This window comes from Lutra lutra, chromosome 16 (genome assembly GCF_902655055.1).
Source record: "Lutra lutra chromosome 16, mLutLut1.2, whole genome shotgun sequence".
Lineage (NCBI taxonomy): Eukaryota > Metazoa > Chordata > Mammalia > Carnivora > Mustelidae > Lutra > Lutra lutra.
In genome coordinates this window covers 40,358,272-40,379,170 of record NC_062293.1, presented here as the reverse complement: position 1 = coordinate 40,379,170, position 20,899 = coordinate 40,358,272, and the positions used below count along the sequence as shown (strand labels likewise).

General features: G+C 53.5%; 1 protein-coding gene across 1 annotated transcript in view; it reads right to left on the bottom strand.

Annotated features, from left to right (window-relative positions):
- Window positions 1-532: 532 nt before the first annotated feature.
- The window catches only part of MYO1D (myosin ID), a 352,967-nt gene continuing 332,600 nt past the window's right edge, over window positions 533-20,899 (bottom strand). The window contains exon 22 of the mRNA XM_047708294.1: window positions 533-2,905. Coding sequence (XP_047564250.1) covers window positions 2,749-2,905 — 157 coding nt within the window. The 3' untranslated portion in view covers window positions 533-2,748. The remainder of the gene's footprint in view (window positions 2,906-20,899) is intronic.

Here is a 20,899-nt window from a genome sequence, read left to right as displayed (position 1 = left end):
GGGCCTTTCCCTCGGTCTGAGTTGCAGAAGCACGTTCTTTGCCACCAAGGACAGTGAGCGAGTGGGGAGCTGGGGGCTGGGGAGGCTCTGCCCTCTCTGTGGGGCCTTGCTGACCTGCCCCCACCCAGAGGTTTGGATTCCTCCCGCTCCTTCTCCTGCCATCCCCCCCCCCTTGTCCCCAGCCAGCCCTCCCGGGGAGAGGCCTCCAGCTGCTGTAGGCTTCCGAGCTCTTCCTTCGCTGATACGTGCCCTGACTTCAGTCAACAACACGCCTTGAACTTTGAGTCTGAGTCTGACGTGCAGGCCTCAGAATGGTGGAACGACGTGCTTTGATTGAACTGTTGCTCCCAGCCTTCCCGCTGGGTGTTCAATATTTTCGTTGAAAAGCCTCGGTAAATTAGCCTCCATTTTACCTTATTTGTAGTTAATGCTCCCTCCCATCCTCTGGGGCAACAGCTGACGTTTTACCAGCTGGAATGTCACAATGGTAGGTCTAGTTTTCAATCACAGATAAGCAGGACACCTTTAAAAATAAGATTTAATGCTTTATTGCTCTTGATGGTAAATCAAAATATGCTCTAGAAATAAAGTTAATTTAATGGAAAATAGGAATAAACGCAGCAAACCATAAAACTGCATTTAATTAGATCAAGAGAAACACTTCATTGCATACAATCACTGTGTCCTCCTGCTTGCCCCCCTCCCCCAGCACCTGGAGGCACTGTGAAGCTGACGCCCTGAAGGCGGGAGCCTTCCCCAGCTGCCACATACTGGGATTCTGTTAGGACACCAGGAAAAAGTGCTTGTCGACTGGTCCTCAGCTGCAAGGGGCCGAGGAGCCCCAGGCAACCCCGAGAGGCAGCACAAAGGACCCCACCACCTACCCTCCTCCCCAGCCCCAGAAAGGCACTCCTTTTGGCATGTTCCATTTTGGTGCATCTAAAACATACATGCGCACGTCTCTAGTGTAAAGCAACAAGGTTGGGGAAATGAGTGGAAAGGAGAGCAGGCGCCATCCCAGGGAGGATGGTTCTGCTAGTGTCAAGGTGATTGGCAAAACTCCGCTGCTAAACAGGCTGGTGGTGCCTCTGTGCGGGCCTGCAGCTGACCGGGCTTCCAGAATGAGAAAGGCTTTCTAAGGACCGGATGCCAAGAGGATTCTTTGTCGCAAATTGCACATGGTGCAAAGGTTTTGCGGTTTTGGGGGCCATGGGGAGTCAGGCAGGGGTGTGGGGAAAACCGGGCTGCTTGTTGGGACCACCCGGCGGTTTGGCCAGGTCATGGTGGCAGGCGCCGGGCCAGGCACGGCGGGGGGCAGGGTGCTGCGCTCAGGCACTAGTGTGTGTTGCGGAGTCAGGGTGGAGGCTCGGGAGCAGGGGGAGGTGGTAGGAGGAGGGAGTGGGCACATCTGTGGCATAAAAAGTGAGGAGAACGTCAGCACGTCCCTCTTTTCTCTCCCAATGGTCTCCTCCCAAGCTGTGGGCTCCCCCTCAGCCTCCTCCCCACATTGGGGTGTCCCAGGTTTCTCCTTTTAAGTCTCCTGGCCTGGGCAGCCTGCGCTGCTCGGGGCTTGGGGCAGCGTCCTCAGTCGAAGCTCAGGAGCGGATGGGTCTCAGGAAGCATCCTGCTGGGCCCAGCCTGGCAAGACCGTGGCACTCTCCTGGCATGAGGCCTGCAGGCCCAGCCTGGGCCCCAGCTGCGGGGGTGGGGTGGGGAGGTGTATGAGGGGCTGGGGGGGCATCCTGGCCTGGCCTGCAGTGCCAGGACCCCCCCACTCTGTTTCTGTCACTCTGCCCCTCTGGCCCTGGTCCTTGTTCTCCAAACGTGTCTGAAACAGAGGTGTCAGAAGGAGAAAACTTCAGACCCCCCTCTCCCCCACCGCCACTTGGAGTGCTCCCTGCCCCCTAGAACTCCGTTTTCTAATTGGTGCTCCCTCCGGGAGTGTGGGCACAGCAGACACTGTGTCCGATGTGCAGCCCTGAGTGTTGCACATGTCACTGTGTGACTGCCATGGGCACAGGCCATGCAGTTAAGATGGGCCTTGGAGCACCTGCTCTGCTCTCTCCCAGAGAGGTGGCCTGTGGGCCTGGGGGTGCGGGGCAGGGGGGCGTGCAGGCTGGGCCGCCAGCTGGGCACGGATGTTCTGGCCAGGGGCCGAGGGGCTGGCCTGACAGGTGAACCTGCCTCCCTGATGGCTCTGGCTGACTGCTGGGGAGAGGAGCCCCACTGAGGAGCTCTGAGCCAGGGACCCTTAGGGGAAAGGGGTGGCGGGCTGTGCTTATGGAGAAAACAGGGCTATATCCCCAGCTCATCTCCGACGATATCCCCCAAACCCCCCAGGGGAACACGTTTTGGGTTGGGAAAACTACATCCACCCCTTGTGGGGTCAGGTGCAGGTCAGTGGGTCAGGACATGTGGACCTGAACAGGCCAATGGGGGTGGGGGATGTGGCGGCAGGGGCCTCTGCCGACATTGAGTGGCCTCTGCAGGGAGCTGTGTCTGAGTGTGAGCCCAGGGGTCTGTGGCAGGGCACCAGGGTCTTTGGTTTGTTGAGTGAGGGCTGTGGAAAGTGGGGGGAGAGGAGGAAAGGCAGAAAACCAGCAAGAAAACCTCAGGGGAAGAGCCCTGGAGGAGGCAGGAGAGGGGCTCGGCCCCAAGCACGGAGGACCCTTGTGAGCTGATTTCTAGCGGGCGGTAGCGGGGAGTCAGCAAGTCAGATGGGGGCTGCAAGGCCTCCCCGGTGAGCGGTCAGTTCCCTGGCACGCTGAGGATGAAGCCGGAGCGGTTCTTGGTGAAGTCGGGCTCCGGCTGGTTGATCCGCGTCTCCACGGAGACCGTGCACTTCTTCCCGTGCAGGCTGCACTGCACGGGGTTAGTGACGTTGACTTGAAGGTGGCGCTTCTCACTGGAAGAACCAGAAAGAGAAGGACCAGACAGGCAGTTAGCAGGTGGCCAGAGTGGGGTGAATGGCCCTGGCAACCCCTGGGGCCTCAGGGTCAGGGGCACAGGCGATGCCCTCGGACAGGGTGAGGGCAGCAAAAGTCGCGCTGGGCGGCCTCAAGCCGGCAGAGAGTGGGGCTGCCACGGGGGCACCCAGCCTGCTGCGGGGGGACCAGAGCTGCGCAATGCGGCACCCTGGCCTGAGGCCGGGGACCTGGTCACTTGGGCGGGAAAGGTCAGCAGGGGGCGCGTCAGAAGAGGCATGAGTTTCTGATTCGGGGCTACTGATCAGCAGTCTGTGGCCGCAACCGGGAGCCCTGGGAGGCGCGTGGGGCGGTGGGGGCTGGAGATTATTGCCTGTGGGCTCCGCCTGGCGAGAGAAAGGTGTCCCGGGAGTTCTGCCCAGTACGGGGCCCAGCAGGGAGAACTGGGGCTGACTCCCACTTTCCCAGTGCTCTGAGCGGGCCCTCGCCCACTCGGGGTCACCGAAGGCCTGCCTGGTAGATGCCCCCCAACCCCAAGTGCCAGTGCACCTGCTGCGGGCTGCCACGCTGCGGGCACTCCAGACGCCACCTCTTTGCCAAGCGGAGAAACACATGCAAAGTGGAGGGCACCTCCCGTGCACTCACGCACAATAGCACACCCCCACAGTGCGCTCTCACACAATGGCACACCCCCACACCGTGGCTTGTGCCCCTCGGCTTTCTCGGAGCCAGAGATGCAAGGACGAGGGCCTGTGTTGGCCGGGATCCCGGGCACTGGGTGGGCTGGCAGGGCACGCAGCTCTGCTGTGCCCAGGTGTGTGCAAGGTGCTTTCTGGGTATGTGCTTGGCCTGACGGGAGTCGCGGCCCCTTGGATGCGGGACCTCCGCGCCGCAGCGGGGGCTTCCCGGCACCTGTCTGCACGTGGCCAAGGATGTCGGGCTCGGGCTTCCTCCTGCCTCTTTCCCACCTGCCTTCTTCCTGGTCTGTCCCGGAGGCAGACGGTGGAGCAGGAGGAGGCTCGTGGTTATCACTTGTGGGCATTAAGTATCTAATACTTGATGTCTTTTCAGCTGCAGCTAAAACCTTGGCTTAGACAGATATTTTTAACTAGACTTGGACATAAATAGAGTCCGGCGGAGGCAGTGACTCAGGCACTGCTCTGATCCTGGGGGAGCCAGGGCGGTTGTGGGGTCTCGGTGAGGGCCCTGCGCTCCTGGTCCCCACTGTCATGCTGGCCCAGGGCAAGGAAAGCACCCCCCCCGCCCCCCCGTTACAGCCCTGCCTGTGGCCGCAGATGCTTTCAGGACCTGGATCCTGCACCTTCCCCGGCTTAGTCAGCCTCCTGGTCCCTCTTGTCAACCTGGCACTGCCTCTGGGTCCCTATGAGCTGGAATCACAGCCTCTGGGGATGTCCCTCTTCTGGCTCTGGTAGAGGCGTCCCTTTTGCCCTTGCCTGGTAGTGGGCGCATGTCTTCCCTCCGTGCACTGCTGGGGACAGGCCCTGTCTCCCGCTTTCTGCGTCTGCGTCCCCCACCCACTCCATGGCACAGTAGTGTGCATGCAGTGGGTTCTAGAGAAAGTCCTCAAAATGGCTCTAAAAGGCCCACATTCCAAACAGATGTGGGGGATGGTACTCACCAGCGACCCCCATGTTCTCAGGTTTGTACCACTGGGAAAGGCTACTTTCAGTAGGGTCCTTCTGACTCCGGCCCTCCCCAGCCCTGAGTTCGGTGTCCACACAGTGTGGCCCCTGACTTCACTCTTTCTCCCTCTTTCGGGCTCTGGGCATCTCTAGCATCTGCTCTGAACTCTCGGTGCAGGGGTGAGGCTGGTGGGAGATGGAAGAGCAACCGGTTATGTAGACTGCAGAAGGAAGTCACAAGGGCCCAACTTCACCTTGTAAATGAGCCCCCCAGGTGGGGGTTGTAGGAGAGAAAAAGCTCCAGGCAGAGAACCGGAGCTCCAGGCTGCTGCTTCCTACACTGGGCAGGGCTGGATGCATCTCCGCTAGCCTTTCTAGCAGCCTCAGCCCATGGTCTGGGCTCCACTTCCAGAATGCGAGTCCCAGAGGGCAGCAAGGGCCCTTAACAGGGCTCACGCAGCACTGGTGTGGTGCGCAGGTCTCCTGTCCCCTGCTCTGCACACCGCTCCCTGCCCCCAGCAACACAACTCCGCCAACTCCAGATACTCATACAGGCCGGGCTCAGTGAGGGCCGAAGCAGGCCCAGCCGGTGAAGTTCATCCCAAAGGGAAAGTGGCCAGACAGCCTGTAAAATGGGAGGCCTGCCCCTTAGCAAAGGAATATTCTCTATTCCCAACTTAAGTGACAGTCCGTGCCAGAGCTCCTGCTCCTTCCCTCGGCAGAGCCCTGAGGGGCCCTGTCCGGATTCCCAGCCTGTCTTCATGGGGTGCTGTGGGGTGTGGGCAGAAGTCAGGAGTGAGGGGCTACATGTGATGGTTTTAGGATAGAACAACGTGGGCTGCAAGGAGAACAGCCTTCTGGTCTTCAGGGCTGGGCTGAGCAACACCTGCCAGCGCTGTCCGCATACAGCCACCGATGGGTGACAAAGTGGGAGGACGTGGATGGAGTCTGGCGGCTCCTCAGCAAGTCACACAGAATTATTACCCCACAACCCAGCAATTCCTCCCACTCCTGGAGACACATCAAAGAGAACTGGAAGCAGAAGTTCACACAACACAACAACATTTACCAGAATGATTACGGCAGCTTCACAGACAATAAACAGAAGGTAGAAATAACCCAAATATCTGTCAGCCAATGAAGGGATGGAGCGGCATATCCGCGCAGTGAAATATCGCTGAGCCGTAAAAAGGAAGCACTGACACAGGCCCCAACACAGAGGACCCTGGAAAACAAGCTGAGAGAAGCCAGACACAAAAGCCATGTGTTGTGTAATTCCACTTGCAGGAAATGTGCAGAACACCCAAATCCACAGGGATAGAAACAGAGGGGTGGGGTGTGGAGGGACTGCTTGAAGGGTATGGGGTTTCCTTCTGGGGTGACGAGAATATTCTGGAACTAGACAGTGGTGATGGCTGCATAGCACTTCAACTGTACTAAACGTGACTAATGGTAAATTTACGTTCCGTGTATTTTAAACCACGATAACGAGAAAAAAAAAAGTAGATTCCTCTGAAAGACTAATCGGGACCCCTGGGAGGTACAGTTGAGCATCCGATTCTTGGTCTTGGCTCAGGTCAGGATCTCAGGGTGGTGGGATGGAGCCCCGGCGTGAGCTCCGTGCTCCATGCAGGGTCTGCAGGCGATCCTCTCCCTCTGCCCTGCCTCCTGCTCATGCGTGTGCGCATTACAATAAAATATTTAAAGAAAAAAATTTTTTAAAGATTTTTTATTTGACAGAGAGTAGAGTAGGAACATGAGCAGGGGGAGTGAGAGAGGGAGAAGCAGGCTTCCCGCTGAGCAGGGAGCCCGATGCAGAGCTCGATCCCAAGACCCCGGGATCATGATCCGAGCTGAAGGCAGACTCGTAACTGACTGAGCCACCCAGGTGCCCCTATACAATCTTGCATAAAGAACAAATAAGAACTTGCCCTCAAACTGTGTTTTCTTTCTCATCTCAAGCTCAACCAAAAATGGCTCTAAGACCAGCTAGGGGTTTCTTGTGACTGTTTTGGGGACAGAGCAGTAGCTGGGTTCCAGGGGTGGCCAGGAAGTAGACCTTCTGGGAGCGTCAGCTGACCTCTCTGGCTGGAGCTTCACCACACTAGAAATCTTTAGAGCACTAGAGTGACTTCCTCCTCTTTTTAAGAAAAGGCAGATTTTATAGATGGGGGCCGGGTGTCTCCCTCCGATGGCATGCCAAGCCTAGTGACAGCTGCCGCTGGAGGCTGGCGGCAAGGGGAGGGCTGCTTTCCTCCCCGTCTTCTGTTACAGGACTTAATGGCTCAGCAAACTCTGGAATTCGGGGACTTTCATCTTGTTTCATCTGTTCCAAGCCATCACTGCAGGCAAATGGCCTTTATCGAATTACGTTCCTTCATTTTGCATTTAGACGCTGGTCCTCATTAGGGAAATCCGTGGGTAAATGCAAGACCCCAGCAACAGGCGTCCCCGCGTGAGCTGTGGGGTTTCTCTGTAGGTCCTGCACAGAAAGGGGCAACCAAAGTCTCCCTGGGAGCTGAATCGGCCTAGGAAGTGTCCACTCCTGTCCAGCCCCCTGTAGCTGGGACGGGGAGACTCCCACCCACCCAGAAACGAGTGGGCCACTTTCTCAAGGGCGTCGCCGGCATTCCCCTCCAGAAGGGTGGTGATCCCATTTGGATAAACGCGCTCTAAGGGGGAACGTAGGGGGTGCGGGGTATAGTGCTGTGCCCTGACGAGCACGTTCTCTGGGGGCCGGCGAGGTGTTCCCAAGTGTGAGGCTAATTCGACCTGCGCCCTAGGGTTTGCACACAGGATGTGGTGGGAGGAAGCTCGCCTTGCACCAGACGCAGGCAGGTCGTAAATAGAGGCCTCTCCAAGCGGTAAGCGGTGTGGTCAGCATTTCGTGTCGGACCCCCGGGGTCCAGAGTCAGGCCCTTCTCTGGGCACCCCTAGGATACAACGTGTTAGCTTGGGTGGTGGCTGGGGATGCGCTATGGATGGGACAGCCAGAGCTTGTGTGTGTAGCTGTCCCTGTGCGTTTCGCGACAGGAAGCAAGCCCCACTCTGCTGTGTCAAACCACACAAGGCTAGTCTTTCAAAACCCGGCTTTAGGAAATGCTACTTCTGTTTTTCTTGGGGCTGAAGGGCTACTCAGGTCGGGGTCACTTGTAAAGCGAGACTGAGGCCAACGTCACTGGTCCTGAGAGTGGGGTATCCCAACTCCTGGTCTCCCGAGTCCTGTCTGGGTTGCTGCTGGTGAGGCATGGGGTCACCATTTTTAGTTAGAAGAGAAAGCTTCCTTCGTCACGACACCGCTCTCGGCAGGCAGCTTGTTCTGAGGCCCCACGTCTGCCTCCACATCACTGAACAGAGTCTGCTCCCAGGTCTGGTGGGCAGAAACCCACGTCCCCTATTTGTGGCCTTGCCTCTGCTTTCTCCTCGCCGACCACCATCGCCCATTTCTCCCTGGCCTGCAGTCTGCCTGGCAGCTCTTCACTGAGCAGCTACCCTGGCTGGACCCTGGGCCCCGAGCTCAAGGTGCTCCTGTTCTTGACGGGGTGATGTGCATGGGACCCACAGAGGAGGGCCCCCTCAGCTGCCCTGGGCTTCCAGAGGTGGGGATGTCCAGACTGGCACTTAAGGAAGGACAAGGACTACTACAGGAGTATCTTCTTACTCCTTAAGTTTTATCTTTAGTACTTCTCCTCTCAGACATTATCCCACAGTAGTGTCACCCCATGCCTGTGGTTTCAGTGGCAGTTACCCAGTCAGTGTCCCCATCTTAGCATGGGGTCCAAGCACAGATCTGCTACCACCTACCAGAGAAACCCCCTGAGCTGAGTCTTCATGTGTTCAATGCTGAGCTCATCCTCTTGGCCCCTTCCCCAAAACTGGCTCCCTCCTCTCATCACGCCTAGGATGGGGAGTGTGGTCATCATCTACCTGGTCATGGAGGCCTGGAAGCCGCAAGTCAGCCTGGATCCTTCCTCTCCCTCCGCTGCCCACAGCGAGTCACCAACCTCTTGGATCACTGCATTTTCTCGGTCTCACTCCCTTGCTGTCACCATAGTCCAGAACTCAGCCCCGATACAGCCTCCCAGCAGACTCCTCTGCCTTCAGTTTGCCCCCTTCTCCCCTTCACACACGTCCTCCACATTGTCATCAGAGAGATCTTCTTAAGGCACAAAAAGATCCTGTCCCTCTCCTGCTAAAATCCCTTCAGTCATTCCCCAGAGCTCTTGAGAACCGCCTGCCCCCATCCTGGGCTGAGCCGGGTGTTTCTCTGTGTCCACTGTTCTCTCACAGCTCAGAGTGAGCAATGGTGCCCTGCTCGTTCCATCAGCATGACGGGAGCTGACAAGCTTCCCTGATGGCTTGCTGGTGTCTAGGCATATGAACAGAATTCCACATAAAATCGGAAGTGGAGGCTGAAGGAAAACAAGGATAATCTCCTGGAGTTAGAAGAAAGGAGGGAGTACGAGGACAGGGTCCAGCAAATGCCAAGCCTGGGGACATGCTGGCTTGAGCAGGCGTCATGCCCAGGTCTGAGGTCTGGGAGGAGGCTGAGCCCCGGCAGGCTGCAAGATCTAGGAAAGGGTCACAGGAGTCTACCTTCAGGCCTGGCAAAGTGGCAAAGGAATCACTGTGTGGGAAAACAGTTTTCCAGAAAAGACCTGAAACCTCAAGCTTTCTTCTTTTAACCTCTTGAAGAGCAAACCCACTGCAGATCACCAAATGGCAAACCACAAGAACACCCAGAGGAAAAAGATGCATTACTTGCAAAGGAAGAGTAGGCCTTCTCATCAAATGTGAGGAAATAATGAAAACAGACTCTTCTAAGCGTTGAAGGAAAATAACCGTCAACCTAGAATTCTATACCCAGCCAATTGCCTGGGTGTGCGGGCAAAACAATGACCGACTCAGACACCAAGGTAAATCTAAATAAGCATTCACTGTAAATAATAATAATAAAAGTGAAAATGACTAACTTTGGGGGTTCAGTTGAGGATGGATCTAAATAAAGTCCTGGAAAATAACAACATGATAGGTTGGTGGTTCTCAGGGAGGGACTTGGGTCCTTGCATCTGGGAGGAGGATGGGGATGACACTGATGAACTCTGGATTTCCTAAGACCTGCATGGGCGTGAAGAAAACAAATGGGAAACAAGAATGCCCAGCTAAACCGTATAAGACGGGAAGAAGTAGAAGGAAGTGGGAAAGATGCTCCCCTTCATCTAATGCAAGGTAGACAAGAGGGACAAAAGCAGCCAAGAAGAAATGTGGGAACAAGGAAACACGAATGTGGGTATGTAGACCCAGGTGTGTGAAGCTCTGTTAAAGGTGACTTCTTGGATTTGATTTAGAAATGCAGCTACAGGGCACCTGGGTGGCTCAGTGGGTTAAAGCCTCTGCCTTTGGCTCCAGTCATGATCTCAGGGTCCTGGGATCGAGCCCCACATCGGGCTCTCTGCTCGGTGGGGAACCCGCTTCCCCTTCTCCCTCTGCCTGCCTCTCTGCCTACTTGTGATCTCTGTCAAATAAATAAAATCTTTAAAAAAGGAAAAAAGATCGTTCTATTGCTCACAGATGCTAACCATCACGCAAGCTTTCAGCAAGCTGTACTCTTTTTGCTGGTGGAGGGGTCTTCCCTCGCTGCTGGCAGCTGCAGACAGATCGGGGTGCTGGCTGCCGAAGGTCAGGGCGGCTGGGGCAGTTTCTTAAAATAAGTGAAGTTTGACTCTTCCATTCAGGAATGCTGTCTCTGTAGCAGGCAGTGCGGTTCAATAGCATTTTACCCACAGCCAACCTTCTCTCAAGGTCGGGAGTCAGTCCTCTGGAACCCTGCTCCTGCTTTATCAACCAGGCGTATGTCATGTCCTAAATCCTCTGTGGTCATTTTGACAGTCTTCACAGCCTCTTCACCAGAAGCAGTTTCCATCTCAAGAAACCACCACCTTCGCTCCTCTGTGAGAAGCAGCTCCTCCTCGGCTCAGGGTTCATCATGAGGTTGCAGCAACTCTGTCCCTCTCCGGGCTCCACTTCTCATTCTACTTTTCTTGTAGTTTCTGCCACATCTGCACGGAGGTCTTGAACCCCTCAAAGTCCTCTGTGAGGGTGGGAATCTACTTGTACCAAATTCCTGTTAACATTAAGATTTTGACTTCTTCCCACGAACCACAAACATTTTTTTTTTAAAGATTTGACAGAGAGCAAGAGAGAGTACCAGTGCAGGGAGGGGGTGGAACAGCAGGGAGAGGGAGAAGCAGGCTCTTCCCTGAGCAGAGAGCCTGATGCGGGACTCGATTCCAGGACCCCAAGATCATGACCTGAGCCGAAGGCAGATGCTTAACCCACTGAGCCACCTGGGGGCTCCAATCACAAGTGTTCTTGATGGCATCAGGAAAGAATGGTGAATCCTGGGGCGCCTGGGTGGCTCAGTGGGTTAAGCCTCTGCCTTCAGCTCAGGTCATGATCCTGGGGTCCTGGGATCGAGCCCCACATCGGGCTCTCTGCTCCGCAGGGAGCCTGCCTCCACCTCTCTCTCTCTGCCTGCCTCTCTGCCTACTTGTGATCTCTGTCTGTCAAATAAATAAATAAAATCTTAAAAAAAAAAAAAGAATGGTGAATCCTTTCTAGAAGGTTTTCATTATTTTGCTCTCTTAGGTCCGTCAGAGGAATCACCACCTGCGGCAGCTAGAGCCTTAGGAAATGTATTTCTGCAACAGGACTTGAAAGCTGATATTACTCCTTGATCTGTCTCCCTCACAGCTCTTGCGTGACCAAGTGCGTTATCTGCGAGCCGCCGTATTTTGAAATGTATCTTTTCCCGAGCAGTAGCTCTCAACAGTGGGCTGAAGCTGCTCAGTAGACGACGATGTTGTAGACAGATCCCGCTGCATTAGCCCCTAACAGGAGGGTCAGCCTGTCCTCTGAAGCTTTGCACTGACTTCTCCTCTCTAGCTATGAAAGTCCTAGATGATGTTGTCTTCCGAGAGATGGCTGTTTTGTCTACGCTGAAAACCTGCGGTTTGGCGTGGCCGCCGTCATGAAGGATCTGAGCTGGATCTCCTGGAGATCTTGCTGCAGCTTCTGCCTCAGCACCTGCTGCTTCCTCTTGTTTCTTCTCTGTTATGGAAAATGCTTCTTTTCTTAAACCTCATGAACTAATCTCCACCAGCTTCAGCCTTTTCTTCTGTGGCTTCATCCCTCTCTCAACCTTCACAGAACCGAAGAGAGTTGGGGCCTTGCTCTAGATTAGGCTTTGGCTTCCGGGAACGTCATGGCTGGCTCGATCTTCTGTTTGGACCCCAAGAACCTTCTCCGTGTCAGCAATCAGCTGTGTCACTTTCTCACCGTCCGTGCGTTCGCTGGAGGAGCCCTTCTTTTTTTTTTTTTTTTTTTTTGGGCTTTTTAAATTTTATTTTTATAAACATATATTTTTATCCCCAGGGGTACAGGTCTGTGAATCGCCAGGTTTACACACTTCACAGCACTCACCATAGCACATACCCTCCTGGAGGAGCCCTTCTAATCTCCAGGCACTTTTCCTCTGCGTTCACAACTTGGATGTTGGGTATGAGAGGCTTAGTTTCTGGTCTGTCTCTGCTTTCGACGTGCCTTCCTCACTAAGCTTGGTCATGGCGGGCTTCTGATTGATGGTGAGAGATGTGCGACTCTTCCATTCCCTTGGGCACTTAGAAGCCACTGTAGGGTCATTCACGGTCCTGATTTCAAGACTGTTGTGTTTCAGGGAATAGGGAGGCTGGAGGGAAGGAAGAGAAACGTGAAGTGGAGGTTGGGAGGGCGGCTGGTCGGTGGAGCAGTCAGAACATACACATTTCCTTATTCACCATCTTGTATGGGGGCAGATCTTGGCACCCAAAACAACTGTAGCGGTAACACCAAACACCACTGATCACGGATCACCCTAACAAATAACAATGAGAAAGTTTGAAATAGTGGGAGGATTACCAAAATGTGAGAGACAAAGTGAGCAAGTGCTGCGCGAAAAATGGCGGCAAGGGACTTGCTCGACTGTAAAAACGCGCTTGGCGTTCAGTGCAGGAAGTGAAGCCCAGTAAAAGGAGGTGCTTCCGAGAATTCGGCTTCTGCTTCCCCATCTCCGATCCGTGAGGCATAGTGAAGGGAAACTCGATGAAACAAGGTATGCGTGTGTAATAACGAATTCAAGAACAGTTTGATAGATACTGGTTCATGGGATTCTCATGACTGGGTGAGGGAAGCTGCATTTTCAGAAGAGGAAATAAGGCGCAGACACACAAAATACCCGCCGAGGTCACACAGCGTCATCAGAATTTGAACCCAGGCAACCAGGCTTGAGTCCAAGCCTCCGCCCCTGTGAGTCCTGCCACTGAGAGTCATTAGAACATACCCGGGAGCTGGTCTCCCTGTTTACTACATGCTTCTGAGCACAGCACTGCTGCGTAGTTTTCATCCCCCTGTGGAGAGCCCCTCATGCGGTGTCTCCTCCAAAACGGGAGTTTCATAAATGTCTAGAGAAAGAATACTGGTTTTGTTTTTAAAGATTTTGTTTATTTATTTGACAGAATTCACAAGTAGGCAGAGAGGCAGGCAGAGAGAGAGAGAGGGAAGCAAGCTCCCTACTGAGCAGAGAGTCTGATGTGGGGCTCGATCCCAGGACCCTGAGATCACGACCTGAGCTGAAGGCAGAGGCTTTAACCCACGGAGCCACCCAGGCACCCCAGAATACTGGTTTTTAAAGAGACATGACTGAGAAGGTGGCTGGGACACTCTGGGGAGACCCGGGGCCAGCCTGGAGCATCTTCAGAGCAGGGTTGCTGAGAAGTGTGCCCCCGGTGCCTGGTTCTCAGCAAGGGTCTGTTTACGTGCAGGGACCTACTAACCGGCACGAGCGAGGCTCACTCTTCAGAACACAAGAGTCCCTTTGCACAGCGACTCACGACCTTGCTTGGTCAATCCACGCTCTCCCGCATGAGGTGCCGCTGCCCCACTGCTGATGAAGTTCTCCGGGAAACAAGAACACTTAGACTGACAGAGTCTGGAAACACACACACATGTATAAACAGAGACACGCCGGCGAAGGCTGGTACTGCTTAGTAGTGTGCCTTGTGTAGATGTAAGGGTGTCTTAGATGGGGGCAGGGGAGGCTGACCATTGTCACGCATTTATCAAGAATCTGCCGTGTACGAGGCACTGGAGGAAGCGTTTTACTACCTGCGCCGCCTCCTTTAATCCTCACCCAAACCTTAGCAGGTGCTGATGATGCCTGTGCTGCGGAGGAGGACAGGGAAGCTCAGCTGGGTCACGCAGCTCCTCCCAGCCACGGAGTGGGGAGGCTAGACCCAGCTCCAGGGTGTTGGTCTCGGGAGGGAACCCCATCTGCCCAGTCCCCACGCTCTTCTAGTGCTCGTGCAGCAGGCGTGGGATTCCTTGATCCCTGGCGCTCCTGAGCCAGGTACAAAAGCTTTCGGAATCTGCTAGAATGAGGCCACAGCAGGGACGGTCTTGCCTGGGGCCACGCCCCCCACTGCATGCGCACTTTCGCAGCTTGTCTGTTTCCCTTTCCGGGTGTTTGTGTCTCTCACTCCTGGGCCAGAAGATGGTTGATGTTGCCAGGCACGGTTGGTTCCAGGCAGTCAAAGGATGGGGCGCTGTCCTGGGGCTTGGAGAGTCTGTGCGCTGTTTTGACTCCTCCCTGGTACATCCTGGGGTCTTGACTTTCCATTCGGAGTCCCCGAGGAAGGCTATTTCTCCCTGGACACCCTGGCTTCTGTTTCTGTCAACCGGAAGGTTCCTATTCTCTGTGTGTTGGCAGCTGTCCCCTGGCAAGGTGAAGCAGGGCATGGCCTCCTGTGGCCCCCGCACGCTGAAGCAGCTCAGGGGAGCTCACCCCCGGAGGCCGGGGGTTGCCGCTGGCGTCTGAGTTGCGTCCCTTCCCTGCCATCGGAGACCGTGGCGGTGAGGCGGCTTCGTTTTGTGTTATATGTTTGGAATCTGGACTCTATTTAAAGGCTGCGTCTCTCTCTGTCCCTCCCAAAATGCCCAAATTTATGCTCAATGTGAGGGATAATGAAGCCTTTCAAAACCAAATGGTAGGAACAAAACCATACCCGCAGCTCCCTCAAATATGCAGAAAGAACCAAACACAGAAGCAACAAGACAAAACACCACCAAACCGAACAAAAAAGCCTGCCACAGAACAAATGGGACAGCTGCTGGGAACGGGGCTGCCTCACAGGCTGGGTCGGGGGACACGTGGGCCGTGTCCCATCATCTCTAACAAGAGGCCAGGTCTGCAAGCCCCTCTTCCCAGCCTTTCATTAGAGCTCTCCCTTCTTTCCCACTTCCCTTCAGCTTCTTATCTCCGTGCTTGTGCTTGAAGGGGCTTTATTTTACTCAAAAAAACCCACAAAAAACAAACAACCCAAAAAAACCTATTTGAGAGTTCTTTTTTTTTTTTTTAACATCTTAGGTGTTTCCTGCTTACATTTCTACTTCTGTCTTGATGCTTCTGTTAACAGCACCTCCAAAGTTAGCACCATCTGTGAACGCTGGTGTTTATTTTCTACTCACATCATTAATGAAGGTGCTAAGTAAGACCGGACTGAACATGCCCCAGGACCCACATCTTCCTCTGAACAGATGGGTTCTACTGGTTTGTCAGGGACACCATTCTATATTCGCCTGTTCAGCCCCCGAGGGTCAAGGAACATCAGGACTTCAATCTGTGGTGGCCGTGGGTCACTCGACAGACATGGCAGTCCCCCATCTGCGAACGGAGCACTGAAGGGGGTCCCGGCTCCCCACAAACATATTGGGGATGCGTGTACTGAAAGGAGACTCATGAAAAGAATGCATATACAAGATTAATTATTTTCATTGGGCTTGGCCTTAGAAGATGGCATTTTCTTTTTTAAGGATGGCATTTTTAATAAAAATTTATTTCAGAAAGAGAGAGGGTGAGCATGAGCAGGGGAAGCAGCAGGCACAGGGAGAGGGAGAAGCAGCCTCCCCGCTGAGCAGGGAGCCCGACACGGGGCTCAACCCCAGGACCCCAAGATCATGACCCGAGTCAAAGGCAGACACTTAACCGACTGAGCCCCCCCAGGCGCCCCAAGGATGGCATTTTTGAACAGTGTTGTTCTATTAATAAGCTCAGGAGTTCCTCAGCCTTGTCTTGAAACACGTTGACATCAAACGTCTGTGTCTAAGGCTCTGGGATGCAAGATAAAGAACAAAACAGCTCCATTCTTGAGGAGCTCACAGCCTGGGCTGCGGGGGGGGGGGCGGGGGAGGCGGACTGAACAAATGGCTACCATCTAAGGTACTAGAGCTGGCATCACTCAAAGGCTAGGGGGTGCGCGCAGGAAGCACAGGGTGGAGGGAGGTGCCTAGTCCAAGCAGACGTGGAGGGCTTGGTGCAGCCTCCTGGCCTGTGTGGCCCAGGGCTCTAGGCAGACACGCTCTCTGAACAAACCACGCTCTCGGTGCCCTGATGGAGAACTGCTTTCTCTTCCTCACATGACTCTGCACAGACGTGGAGGAAAGCAGCTCCAGAACACGGTGCTGAGTCCCTGTGGGAACAGGCTCATGGTGAGCCCAGGTGGGCATGGCCGCTGTGTCTCCTTCCTTTCACAACACCCCCCAAGCTCTAATTGCACTTCCTCCCTGAAGCCCACCTGGCTTCCCCAGCACACACGGATCTCCAGAACCCTATAGACAGGAGGCAATGAACTGCCCCTCAGAGGGTGAGGAGGCCTTGGCCAGACAGAGATGACCCTGAAGCTTGATCTGAAAGTGAGATTTAGAGAATGCGGGGAGAATGGCAAGCATGGGCCCAGAGTTCAGGATTGAAGTGTGTTTGGAAGAGGGTAGTGGGAGCTGAGGCCAGCCAGATAGGCTGGGGTAGATGACAGGCAAGGAGTTTAGGCTTAGATCTATAGGCAATGGGATACCCTTAAGGATTCTTTTTTTTTTTTTTTTTTTTTTTTTGAGAGACTGTACAAGCTGGGCGTGGGGGGCAGAAGGAGAGGGAGAAGGGGAAGCAGAATCCAATGCGGCTCTTGAACTCACAACCCTGAGATCATGATCTGAGCTGAAATCAAGAGTTAGATGCTTAACTGACTGAGCCACCCAGGTGCCCCCTTAAGGATTCTTAGTAGGGGAGATAGAGAATACTTTGTTTTCTTCTGTATGGGTACTACTGTCTGAAACTGACTTGTCTGACTCTTGGCTGGCTTACTGTCTGTCTTCCTGTGGCTTCCACCCCCTTCCCAAAGGTGAGCCCCATGGGAACCGGATCTTTCCATATCCCCTGTGCCTAAAAGGGTGTCTGGCTTACAGTACGTGCTTCAAGAGTGAAAACATGAAACTGACCGAGAGGAAGCAGGTGACGTGGAAGAGCAACTGGTGTGGGCATTCAGGGTGGAAAACCAGCTGGGATACTGCCAACTGAGGGAGTGAGGACAGTGCTTGGTAAGAGGGCAAAGACAGGCCAAGTGTGAGAGATGCATCAGACCGAGAATCTGGTGACTGATGAATGTAAATGGTAAAAGGGGGTATGTCACGTTCCCAGCTCTTCAGCTTGGGCAATGGGAGAGACTGAGACAAGGAGTCTGGTTGTGGACACTGCTGAGCTCGACTTCCTCTGGAAAATTGTCCAAATGGTTTCACTACACATGATGTAGACTCAGTGGGTACACACCTTATTGCTCTCCTTCTCTTAAGGGAAACCTACCCAGTAAGGTAGGTCGTATATCACAGCTGTTTCACAAATCCTACTCTGTATGTGGACTCTATTATAAAACCATTATTTACGATATTACTGTACTGCTGTCTCTATTAGGCAGATAAGCCTAGGATTTGAGAAACCAGCGTCACCATGGCAAGTACAGTGGCCCACCTTTCCCAACCTGGCTGCTGCTCTCCTCCATTCGGGGTCCCTTCACGTTTCAAACCCTTTATTTTATATATATATATATATATATATATAATTTTTTTAACACTTTCCCTAACATTCTTCCCAGCAATTGTTACCTGAAAATGTCCAATCTTTTATTTATTTAACAGAGATCACAAGTAGGCAGAGAGGCAGGCAGAGAGAGAGGAGGAAGCAGGCTCCCTGTTGAGCAGAGCCGACACTGGGCTCGATCCCAGGATCCTGGGATCATGACCTGAGCTGAAGGCAGAGGCTTTAACCCACTGAGCCACCCAGGCGCCCCTGAAACTGTTCAAACTTTAAAAACAGTATTCCTGGGGCATCTAGGTGGCCAGCTTCTGCCTTCTGCTCAGGTCATGATCCCAGGGTCCTAGGATCCAGTCCTGCATCAGGCTCCCGGCTCAGAGGGGAGCCTGCCTCTCCCTCTGCCACTCTCCCTGCTTGTGCTCTCTCACTTGCTCTCTGTGTCAAATAAATATAATCAAACAAACAAACTGGTATTCCTAGGAGCACCAGTGCAAATGACAAAGGAAAGACCAAAAGAAAAATGATAAGAAGTCTTGGCTTTGCAAATAGGAGGCCACGTTCTGTCAAACTGGTGGCCTATAGGAATCTGGAAACTGGTCAATGTCCCATGACAATCAGCAAATTACGTTTTACTGAACCGTTAGCTCAAGTCCCCGTGGAGGGGCTGTTTGCCAAGCCTGGAAAAAGTGATTTCCCTGGGACACCGACCAACTAACTATTCTACACCCGGGAGCCGGACATTCCAGCTGGCGGCAGCAGCTGGGAAGAGACGGGGCCTGGGGCCTTGCAGGTTTCTTTGTATTTCTGGGAATGTTGCTTAATCAAGAGAGGAGACAATGGGGCACGGTGGAGGGAACGTCCAGTTTGGAATCAGCTGGTCTCAGGTTTGAACCCAGCTGTCTGGCCTGGCCGATCACTTGATCCTTGGAAGCCGTTTTCTAAACAGGGATAATTAACTGGGGGCGATGCCCTTCCTTCCAAAGGGCTCTGGGGAGAGCTGGAGAAAAGGTAGGCAAGGTGGCTTCGGTGCGGTACCTGGTGCGAAGCATGTGCTCTGAGAATATCTGTTAGTGGAGTGAAGGGCTTCAGGGAAGGAGGGTGTCGTGCTCAGGATGTTGGCCGAACAACGGAGGCGAAGCTGAGAACCCTTGAGTGTCAAGGCCTCTGGGCTTGACCATGGCCAGCCCCTTCGGAGGCCACTCTGCCGCCTTCCAGTGCCACGCCGCTGATTCCAGAAGGCCCCTCCACCTGTTCTTGAGTATTTAACCAATCCCATTTGAGCTGACAAAGGATGATGACACAGTTCTTTTCATACATTTCCCACCTCACTCTGACTAAATTTTGCTGCCCATCCAGGCAACTGCAACCCACGGCAGAGGATCTCTGATTAGGCAGCAAGTGACTGGGGATTTTTGTTCTGAGGGGAATTCAAAGAGTTTAAAACAGAAGCTACTGTCTCATAAACCAACTCCAGAACACTGACATGAAAAGAAACAAACTGCCCACTTTCTACCACCTGTTTGAGAACAGAAGGATTTGCACTCGGTTATGTTCACTAAAAAAATGTGGCCCCCCCCACCCCCGTCCCACTGCGGTGTAGAAGCCTTCACCACACGAATGCTTTTGATGGGAAATCTGCCCCCTGCTCCAGTACAGCCTTTCATGCTGCTAATAACAGAGGCGAAGTGGGCCTTTCTATCAGCATGTTCTGCACACTTCTGAGCAGCTCTGGTTTTTCTATTCTGCATTTGCTATTTTAAGCGAGTACATAATGCATCAATTTTCAGACTCTTACTCAATGCCACTGCTGTAGAACTGAGAACTCAGTAATCTTGTCAGGCAGCACAGAACAATATTCCAACAGATGAAACATTCCATGCAGCCTTATTTCCCTTTTCCTGGGATGGGGCATCTATTTCTGGCCCTCTAATGAGAGAGGAACCAGTGGCGGTGGTCCAGTTCTCCTTGCTCAGGAATCCCACATCATAGAAACCACTCACCATGCTGCTGCTGGTAGACACATCAAAGGCCCCATGGGGTCTCCAGTCTATCTGACTGCTCTCCTACTTTTTAAGTTCCCAGAAATGGGTTTTTTGGATCCTGGCTGGAGCATGCCAGCTGAAAAGGAGACCACATCTGTGTTCTTCCTGCCTGCCATGAAGAGCTCCAATTCTTTCCATCATTGCTAACTTAAGAGCCCCAGGGCAACGTTTATTTCCCTGCCCCCCCCACCCCCCAGAGAGTTCAGTGGGAAGCCTCCCCAGGGGGCTGCAAACCAAATTTGCCTTGACCTTGAGTGCAGGGACGCTTCTAGGAGAAAGTCAATTGCAGCTAGGGTCTTGGAGGGCAGTGGACGGAGAGTTCCTGGCTGTGTGTGCACAGCGTTAGTGGCTTCTAACACTGGCTTTATTTACTCCCACAGGGTTACCTGGGAGAGAGGGCTGAATAACCTGTTGGCTCATTAATGGGTTAGTCACACTTTCCAGATTCACCGTGGCTGGTATGAAAGGGCTGAGGTGTTTCCACCAACCCCTCCAGTTTCTATCTCCTAACAATTAAAAAGATGGCACCACAAATTAGATTGAGTGTGTAACTGATTCTGCTGACAAATGACTAATTCCGTAGTAGCTCCATACCACTGCTTTCTGTCTAAAGAACTATTTCATAGCGTCCAATGACTGCAGCCATCCCGATGGGGACTGTGAATTACTGGCTCAAGTTCATTAGCATGAAAACAATCAAACCAAGTACACTCTTCCTCTGGGGCTGGAAGTCAGACACCCTGAGTAATATTTAGGTCACTGCTGCCCAGGCAAGTCTGAAAAATGGTTCGTGCCCTGATTAGATGGTTACATATTTGTTTTAAACAACTGTCACAGAAAAGGGACCTGCAGGCTTTTTAAGGCGAAGCGGGGAGAGGTTCTGTGAGCAGCGCTGAGCCAGTCCGAGGTGGGCTAAAACAAGTAATCTCTTTGTCCAGCCTAAAGTGCATTAGCATCAGCTTTAAGGCTGAAATAAAATCTCTGGGTTTGGTGCGTGTAAGTGTCCCCACTCGCTCTGGGAAGCCCATGGAGCGATGATTCTTAACCTTGACTGTACACCAGGATTATCAGAGAAGCATCTGCAGAACAGGGGCCCCCACAGGGGTCAGGCTCCCCTCCTAGAGACCGACTGGCTTGGTCTGGGTGTGGCCCCTGGACCTTGGTGCTTTAAACCTCAGGGAGGGGTGCCTGGGATCAAGCCCCACATTGGGCTCCCAGCTCAAGGGGGAGCCTGCTTTTCCCTCTGCCTGCTGCTTCCCCTGCTTGTGCTCTCGCTCTGTCAAATAAATAAATTAAATCTTAAAAAAAAAAATAAAGGCTCAGGTGGTTTCCCGTGCG